We start from the raw sequence: 9,636 nt of genomic DNA, 5'->3' as shown, positions 1-9,636 counted from the left end.
GTTAGTGGAAGAATCTGGGCGAAGGTACAGGGAATAAGAAGCATAAATGATGGGTATAACATACATAGGGAGAATTGAAAATAGTATAGGATCTGGAAAAGTCATAGAACTCTTTCGAATGATCCATGGAAATGAACCTATTGTAGGAGTTATGGAGGGAGGCGGGTTTCAGGGCAAGAGGGGATAAAGGGGAGAAAAATGGGATAATTATGAGAATATAATCAATAAAACATACTTAAGCAAGTGAGCTTCTGAAAAAATGTGGAAACATAGGCCTCACCCACAACTCCTGAATCAGAATCTGCATTTTTGCAAAAGTCCATTGTTTGCTGTCTGAATGAAACCTAAAGAAGTTTCTTACAGTTGCAGCTCATCATGCTTTTGTAGCTGAGAAGTATCCATAGCTGATTCTGAATGATAGAAATACAACACTCAGCAATCAGTATACCTGTGTGTGTTCCTACATTTTAAAGTTTATTTTCATGAAAAGTAATGTCTTTGCAGTGGATTTGTAGACACATGTATTATCATCAGTTCTTTGTGTTACCAAATACTTTGGAGAGTGTTAGAGGGTCAAAGTGGCATTACTGAATGATGCAAGATATGTCCTAGGTAAAAACCAATTCTACCAGCTTTCATGTTAGATGACAGTGAGATCTCTCCTGTGTATTGTGGAAAATTATTCCTGTCCTTTTCTTTTATCATCAGCCATTCTTAACCTTCAAGGACGTGTCAGTAGATTTTTCTCGAGAGGAGTGGGAGTGTCTAGACGCAGGTCAGCGGAAATTGTACTCGGATGTGATGTTGGAAAACTATAGCAACCTGGTCTCCCTGGGTGAGAATGATTTCCTTCAGAGTTTCTACTCCCCACCTCAGGATTTCTTTCTATTTCACATCTTTTGGGGACTCTACTTTGTATGGTAGACTTTCAGATTGATGCTCACAAGGGAGGATTTGGAGGTTATCTCATGGAGAAAATAAAGGCTTTGAGAACTGTATCTTTTGCAGCTCATTGTCTGAAATATTTACGTGTTAGAATGATTAAGGCAATATGAGGAGACAGGATTTTGGAAAATGATCTTCTAGAATATTTTAAATTTTCCACAGCCCTTTTTCCTGAGGTCAAAGTGGGTTGGAAATTGAGACATTATTAAAAATAATAATAATTATTTTGTACATAGGTCTTCTTGTTTCTAAGCCAGTCCTGGTCACATTTTTGGAGCAAATGAAGGACCTCTGGGATATTTCCAGAAACAAGTCCATGTCCGCCCCCCCAGGTAGGTGGAAATGGAGATGCAAATGTCAAGGTGAGAAACCCAGTGGTGACAGAGGAAGCCAGACTTTCAGGCATGCTATGAGAAGCTGTGCTTCAGGAGAAAGGATTCTGAAAAGGCAGGAATGTATGTGTTGCTGTCAGAGAAGGCCAGCTGGTGTCCAACTGTGTGTCATGCTTCTACATGTTTTCAGAATTCTATTTACACTGCAGTGACCTGTGTTATTCTGTTAGTAGTTTCATCGTAAGCCCTCCCTGTCTAAAAATAAAAAAAGAATCTTTACAAAGTGTGCAGTACATACAGTTAACTCATTTTTAGATTTTAAGGGCCTCCAAGCCTGACTCCACTGTCATTGCTTTGAGGACCTGGGATAATCTGCACACGTTAGTGAGAAATTATACATTAAGCCCCTCTCTTTTTTTCTTTCATTCTTGTGGCAAGAATGGATTTCATGAAGGAAGTGGTTGAGATCCTGCAATATGATGCAAATATCACAGGAATCCTCTGGCCAGATGTCTTGTTGTTGAACTTACAATTTTTAACCCTCTGGGGGTTGCAAACAAATCTCTTTGCAGATTAGACCCGTTAATTCTCTTGCAGCTCAATGCACCTCCACAAATGGAGACAGTCTAGTTGTCTTTGTTTCAAATTTTATGTATTTTTTAGTTCTTGTTCAAGTGCAGTTTCCCTTCTTATATTCCCACACCTGCCTCCCCAATGCTCCCCACCTTCCTCCCCACCTTAGTTATTTTCCATGTGTCCTTTATATTTGTTCATGAGAATCCATCGTCTTTTCCTCTATGATTCTCTCCCCTCTCCCCTTCGGACCCTGTCAGCCTGTTCCATATTTGAGTGTCATTGGTCATATTTTGCTTGTTTCTTTGTGTTCTTGTTTAGAATCCTGTTAACGGTGATATCATATGGTAGGAGACAATCTAGCTCTCTGATTCACTTCAGAATGTCCTTGTGCTTGTGCAAATGTACTATGGTTTCTTGATTCATTGATTTCCTCATGGGTGCTTAGGTTGCTTCCAGCATTTGCTATTGTAAACTGTGGTGTTATTAACATTGGGGTGCATAGGTCCTTTTCAGTTGGTGTTTCAGGGTTCTTAGTGTCGAAGGAGCTCCTGGGTTTTTGGACAGCATGGGTGGATGTGGAGAGCACTATGGTAATGAAATGAGCCAAGTGGTGAAAGACAAATACGATACGATCTCACCTATAAGAGGAAATGAATCATCAAAACAAACAAGGAAGCAAAATATAAACAGAAACATTGAAATAAAGAACAAACTGTCAGTAACCAGAAGGGACTTGGGAGGAAATCATGAGAAGAAAGAGGGCAAGGGTTTTCAGGAACATGTATAAAGGTCACATGGACAAAAACTATGGAGGAGTGGAAATGAGAGGGATTGGGGAGGGGTGGGCTGGGCTGTGATGGGACAAAAAACAAAACACTGTACTCAAACAACAAATAAAAAGAGGACACATGGAAAGAACTGATGTTGGTAGGAACGATGGAGAGAAGTGGGGATAGTTGTGTTGTGTGGGATAGTTGGAGGGAAAATGGAGAAAGGTGCATTTGAACACCAATAAAAATGTAGAAGGAAAATGTTCTTTTTGGCCCTGGCTGGTGTGGCTCAGTGGACTGAGCGTGGGCCTATGAACCACACGGTCGGGTTTCGATTCCCAGTCAGGGCACATGCCTGAGTTGTGGACCAGTTCCCAGCCAGGGACTCATGAGAGGCATCCATTCATTAATATTTCTCTCCTTCTCTCTTTCCCTTCCTCTCTAAAGATAAATAAATAAAATCTAAGAAAATGTTCTTTTGTTTTTCCTGGGCTACTGAGTCAGAAGTATAGAGCATGAAAAGGCAGATCCAGCCTCTTTGAGAGATTTAGAAGAGTCTGCATCATGAGGCAAGGGGGGCCATTTGTATGGAAAAGCCACTGGACATGGCTTGAGTGATTTCTGAAGTGGAGTTTTGGAAGATCTCGGGGTATCACTAGGACAGGGCTGTAGCATTAGCCAGGTAGGTGGGGACTCACATATAGAACCTTCTAGCTCTTTTATTGGGAGAGTTCTTCAAGGGAAGAAGGGCCTCAGATGACATCTGTGTAGGAGAAGGCTGCCTATCCAGCCTTAGCCCTGAAGCCAGAGAGTTGAGTACCTCCCTGTATGTCTCTAGCAACTTTCAATGTGCTCTCCCCAGGCTTAAGGTCAGAGCCTGTGAGTAGCTGCAGCTCTGCATCAGGCCCTTTAAGAGAAAGACTTGGACTCCAGCATCTCTCAGTCTCAGTCAGTCATTATCATTGATGATTTTCCAGGGTGATTCCTTTTATATCATAAGTTCTTCAAAGTGTGTTGATTGACTTTTTAGCATTTATTTACCTATTGGAAAAATAAATGATAATTTTGAGATCAGTACTTAATCATTGTGGGACATGATTCAAATATGAATCAGCCATACATCAATTTCCATGAAATTTAAATTCACATTCCTTTATGTTTTCCCTTATTCTTTTCATTGCTTCTTTCTGTGCTTTTCTACTGGAAAATGGCTGTTTGGTCTTTTGAGTCACAGAAATAGTCTTTATTTTCTCTTTGTCCATGGCTGAATTTGTATTCACTGTATGTCGGATATAAACTTTTCTATGTTGGCCCCACCTGTCGTGGGTCACTGGCTTGAGTGCCAGCTTGCAAAGCCAAAGATTTCTCTTTTGATTCCCAGTTGGGGTACATTCCTGGGTTGTGGGCCATGTTCCCAGTATGGGGCACGTGTGGGACAACTTCCCATTAATGTATCATACCATCCTCTCTCTTTTCCCCCCAAATAAATGCAATCTTCGAAAGTAGCTTTTCTGAAATGAATGTAATTTTTGAGATGATTTGATTCAGGCCTTTCTGTTCCTTTGTGTCCAGCTGTGCTTGCGTACTTCTCTTTTATGCTGTGCTCTGAAGAGATGTGCACCATCTGGTCCAGCAACTGGTCCTCACCTGCAGAGGAGGGCGGTGCACACTCTCATTAATTATGCGCCAGGGTTGCCCCACCACCCCAACCAAAAGTCTGCTTGGGTGGCTGCCTATAACCTACACAGTGTCAATAATTACACACTGCAACGAATGTAGAAAGCCCCTGTAAAATCTAACATTCATATCACTCTGCTGCTGGGTTTTAAGGAAGACTAGGTGCACGTTCTAGATTGAATAAGAACGGCCTCATAGATGTAGCAGCTGATTTCGTAGATGAAGATTACGGAGGAAATGTTGGTGTTCTACTGCTCAATTTTGGCAAAGGAAAGTTTGAAGTTAAAAAACATGATGGCATTGCACACTTCATTTCTGAATTGATTTATTATCCAGAAACAGAGGACGTTGAATGTGTAGATGACACAGAATGGGTTCTGGAGGCATTGGTTCCACTGGAAAGAATTGAAATGTCTGCTGAAAATAGGAAATGAGGAACAATACTTTTGTCTTCAAAAAGAAGCTTTTGTTTAGTGATTTGGTGCTTAAACAAGGTTAAACTTCCAAAAATATTACTTGATATAATTGTTGAGTTTCATAACTGTAAACAACTATGCTTTATGAGCTTGCTTTCCCCAGGTTGAAAAAAAAAATAACATTCACCCCTAGTTTAAACTCTAATTTCTGGGGGGAAAAAGTGGTGGGGGTTCGTTTTTCAGAGTTTTTGTGTTCCAAGATTTATATCATACCTGTTTCTTTTTCAAAGCCCATGATATCTTATTATGCTTGACATTGGCCTTCTGTCCATGGGTCGGTGTTATTTCAACTATTACCCTTTCTTTTTAGTGTACACTGTAATGTGTTCACTATGTGGTGTTTTGGCCTGAGCACTGTGTGTCCTGCACAACCGAAACATGTATTGGGAACATGGAGGACAACAGTGAGATGATGTAATACACTGGACAATATGTGTCTGGAAATAATGGGAATGTGGAGTTAATTTACTCTATTTCCATTGTGTGTCAAGGGAGATGAGTACAGTGTTTTATGAGAGTAAACAGCCATTGTTCCCCTTTTTTGTGACTTTTGTCATTGCACTGCACTTCATCCTCCTGCAAGTATTTAAGTGATTCAAAGTACTCTAAACTGTGATTTGTTTAAAAATTCCTTGTAAGGTCATTGTACATTCACCTGTGTGTCATACATGTGAACCTTTCTTTTGTGTCTGTCAGCTGTGTCATCTACAAACAACCAGTACTTCTGGGAAAGATCAGGAATAGAAGAACTATTTTTTGAAGAAACACTGGTAAGATATGAGAGCTGTGACTTTGATACTGATAAGGAAGTTCATGACAAGAAACAAAGCATGATTGAATGGAGAAAACTCACTTTAAAAATGATTCATGAAAAATCGTGGTTATATAAGAGGTGAAAAAGATTACAAATTTGGGGAAGCTTCCACTTTAAATCAGATACCTTTACAGAACAATGTGTTTCCAAATAGGAAGACTGAAACTATTATTCTAGCTGTGCATATTCTTCTAAATCACACATGGCAAACACAAGGTCTCCAGGCTGAATCTGGCCCTCGAACTTCTTTTATCCAACCCAGAACCTTTTTCTTACCTGGAGGCATCACCAAACTCCTTACCCCTACATTAGAATAGTGACATTCACATGGTCCTAAAAGTATATGCAGCCCACTGAAGGGAATGATGAGGCTAATGTGGCCCATGGTACAATTGAGATTGACTACCCTTTTCTAAAGACATTCTGGAAAATCTAAGATATCTCATAAGTTGTGGTGTTGGTAATCACTTTAATTGTTTGAAATGTAGAGTGGAGATAAGTTTTCAGTCACTAATTTGTACAATGTAGTCATTTAGAATGCACGTAGAAAGCTTATATGTGATGAATTTGACATTTCCTTTCTTCAGAAAATGCTGTACTTTTGCAGAAATTATGTTTTGTTTTATTCCACTGCATAATATTTTCTTGAACTTGAGTATAATTTTTAATACAACCAACAAGGTTTTATAGGGATCACAGCATGGTTATTTAGGAATAAGTTTACATGATTAATGAAATTATAAATGTCACTAAAAGCCTTTCTATGTTCAATGTTTCCCAGAGTGTGTGTGATGATTCCAGAGGCAGTCAATGCAGTGAACATTGGAAGAGTTTTATCCATGAGTCAAATGCTAATGTCCAGCGAAAGAGTCAGCTTCTGGACAGCCATTATGACGGTGGAAAAGTTTTTGACAAAAAGTCAGTTCACAATACTCATCAGGTTGTTCCTACTGAGAAGAAGACAAACAAGCAAAGTCATAATGTCCAATGCTTAAAGCAATCCTCAAATAGCACTGAACAAATGAATATAGCTGTCAGGGAGAATGTTTGCACATATTTAACACACAGGAAATGCTCCAATCAAATGTCAAATTTCCATACACTTAAGAAAAGAGGTCGCAGCAAAGAACATAAATGTGAAGACTGTGCTAAAACAGGTAACTGGATCTCAGGTGTAATTCTACATAAAAAAAGTTATGTTCGACAGAAAACTGAAATTTGTAAAGAATGTGGCAAAGTGTTTTGGATAACACCAACCCTTTCTAATCGTCACACAGTGCACATGGGACACAACTCTGATGAATGTAGAGAATGTGCTAAAGCCTTTAGCCAGTCCTCAAATGTTAACGATCATCAGAAAATTGATACAGGAAAGAAATTTTTCAAATGTAGTGCATGTGACAATGAATTTAGAGAATCCTATAATCTTGCTGAGCATGACAGATTTCATACTGGCGAAAACTCTCCTACGAGTAGAGAATGTTCAGAAGCATTCAGGAGGTCGTCAATCCTCACACAAGTTCAGACAATTCATGCGGGAGAGAAGTCTTATGAATGCAGAAAATGTTGCAAAGCCTTTAGGTGGATCTCAGACCTTTCAAGACATCAGACAATTCATACTGGAAGGAAGCCTTATAAATGTACCCAATGTGGCAAAACATTTACACTGTCCTCAACCCTTACATGCCATCAGACAGTTCATACTGGAGAGAAACCTTATGATTGTACTCAATGTGGCAAAGCCTTTAGCCGGCTCTCACACCTCACTCAACATCTAAAACTTCACAGTGGAGAAAAGCCTTTTGAATGTACTGAATGTGGGAAAGTCTTTAGGCAGCAGTCAACACTTACTCAACATCAGAAAATTCATACTGGAGAGAAGCCTTATGAATGTATTCAATGTGGCAAAACCTTTAGGATGACCTCACACCTTACACAACATCAGAAAATTCATACTGGAGAGAAGCCTTATGAATGTATTCAATGTGGCAAAACCTTTAAGAGAACCTCACACCTTACACAACATCAGAAAATTCATACTGGAGAGAAGCCATATCAATGTACACAATGTGGCAATGCCTTTAGCCAGATCTCAAACCTCACTAAACATCTAACAATTCACAGTGGAGAAAAGCCTTATGATTGTACTCAATGTGGCAAAGCCTTTAGCCGGCTCTCACACCTCACTCAACATCTAAAACTTCACAGTGGAGAAAAGCCTTTTGAATGTACTGAATGTGGGAAAGTCTTTAGGCAGCAGTCAACACTTACTCAACATCAGAAAATTCATACTGGAGAGAAGCCTTATGAATGTATTCAATGTGGCAAAACCTTTAGGATGACCTCACACCTTACACAACATCAGAAAATTCATACTGGAGAGAAGCCTTATGAATGTATTCAATGTGGCAAAACCTTTAGGAGGACCTCTCACCTTACACATCATCAGAAAATTCATACTGGAGACAAGCCTTATGAATGTATTCGATGTGGCAAAACCTTTAGGACGACCTCACACCTTACACAACATCAGAAAATTCATACTGGAGAGAAGCCTTATGAATGTACACAATGTGGCAAAGCCTTTAGCCACTTCTGGAACCTCACTCGACATCTAAAAATTCACAGTGCAGAAAAACCTTTTGAATGTACTGAATGTGGGAAAGCCTTTAGGCACCGGTCAACACTTACTCAACATCGGAAAATTCATACTGGAGACAAGCCTTATGAATGTATTCAATGTGGCAAAACCTTTAAGAGAACCTCACACCTTACACAACATCAGAAAATTCATACTGGAGAGAAGCCATATCAATGTACACAATGTGGCAATGCCTTTAGCCAGATCTCAAACCTCACTAAACATCTAACAATTCACAGTGGAGAAAAGCCTTATGATTGTACTCAATGTGGCAAAGCCTTTAGCCAGCACTCGAACCTCACTCGACATCTAAGAATTCACAGTGGAGAAAAACCTTTTGAATGTACTGAATGTGGGAAAGCCTTTAGGCGCCAGTCAACACTTACTCAACATCTAACAATTCACAGTGGCGAAAAGCCTTATGAATGTACTCAATGTGGCAAAGCCTTTAGGCTGAACTCACAGCTCACTCGACATCTGAAATTTCACACTGGAGAGAAGTCAAATGAATTTTCTCAATGTGGCAGTCTTTAGGTCGACCTCAAGCCTTACTCAACATTAGATAATTCACACTGAAAGAAGCCGTATATATGTGAAATATTTGGTAAATTGTTAAACCTCTAATGTAACCTTTGTCAGCACCGGAAAATTCAAATTGTAAGTGTTCATCATCTGATAAAGCATCTTTGCAGCCCTGAAACCTTACTCAACATCAAACAATTCACAACACAGGAATGCCTTATACGTGTACCTTATGTGGTATAAGCTTGAACCAGTCCTCATTGCTCATTCATCACAAAGTACATTTATACTGTAGTGAATCCTATTAAATGTGCAAAATGGGATAAAGCCTTTTGCTACTTAAAACTCTTACTAAACTTCAGAAAACTCGTACTGGAAACAAGGCTTATAAATGTGGACTATGTGACAAAACGTTGCGACATCAGATCATGCATACTGGAGAGAAACCATAAAAAGTAGTGCATATAACAAGTGTATTTTTTATCAGAGATGCATTACCCAATATGAGTCACACCCATCTAGAGAAAAACTGCTTAAACATAGAGACTTCCGCAGTATTTTACTCTACATCCAAAACATACCCAACATTGTAAATCCCGTTTTTCAACATTCACCTCTTACATGGCATATGAGAATTCACACTATAAAAATACCATTAAAACAGAGATTGTAGAAAATTGTACAGCTGGACCTACAGCCTTGTTATATATCAGGGAAAGCACAGTGGGGTGGAATTCAATATTCACAAATAGTAAAGGACTTTTGTGAAATAACACAGTTCTAATAACCCAAAATAATTTATACGTGAAAGTGGCTTGAAATGTGTAAAAATTTGGGAAAGTATATAATAAAAACCACAGCTCAAAATATCATAATTCAGAGT

The 9,636-nt window shown here is 39.2% G+C and overlaps 1 protein-coding gene across 1 annotated transcript; it reads left to right on the top strand.

The window, feature by feature from the left end:
• Window positions 1-5,167: 5,167 nt before the first annotated feature.
• On the top strand, window positions 5,168-9,426 carry LOC118983440 (zinc finger protein 708-like). Its single transcript, XM_037040950.1, has 4 exons — window positions 5,168-5,180; window positions 5,473-5,546; window positions 6,372-8,763; window positions 9,353-9,426. The coding sequence occupies exons 1-4, from the start codon at window positions 5,168-5,170 to the stop codon at window positions 9,424-9,426; spliced, it is 2,553 nt and encodes an 850-aa protein (XP_036896845.1).
• Window positions 9,427-9,636: the final 210 nt, after the last annotated feature.

This window comes from Sturnira hondurensis, unplaced genomic scaffold (genome assembly GCF_014824575.4).
Source record: "Sturnira hondurensis isolate 20B ecotype Veracruz unplaced genomic scaffold, ASM1482457v3 Scaffold0000451, whole genome shotgun sequence".
In the NCBI taxonomy this organism is placed as follows: Eukaryota; Metazoa; Chordata; class Mammalia; order Chiroptera; family Phyllostomidae; genus Sturnira; species Sturnira hondurensis.
The sequence above is the reverse complement of the archived record's forward strand: the minus strand, read 5'-3'. Positions and strand labels throughout refer to the sequence as shown.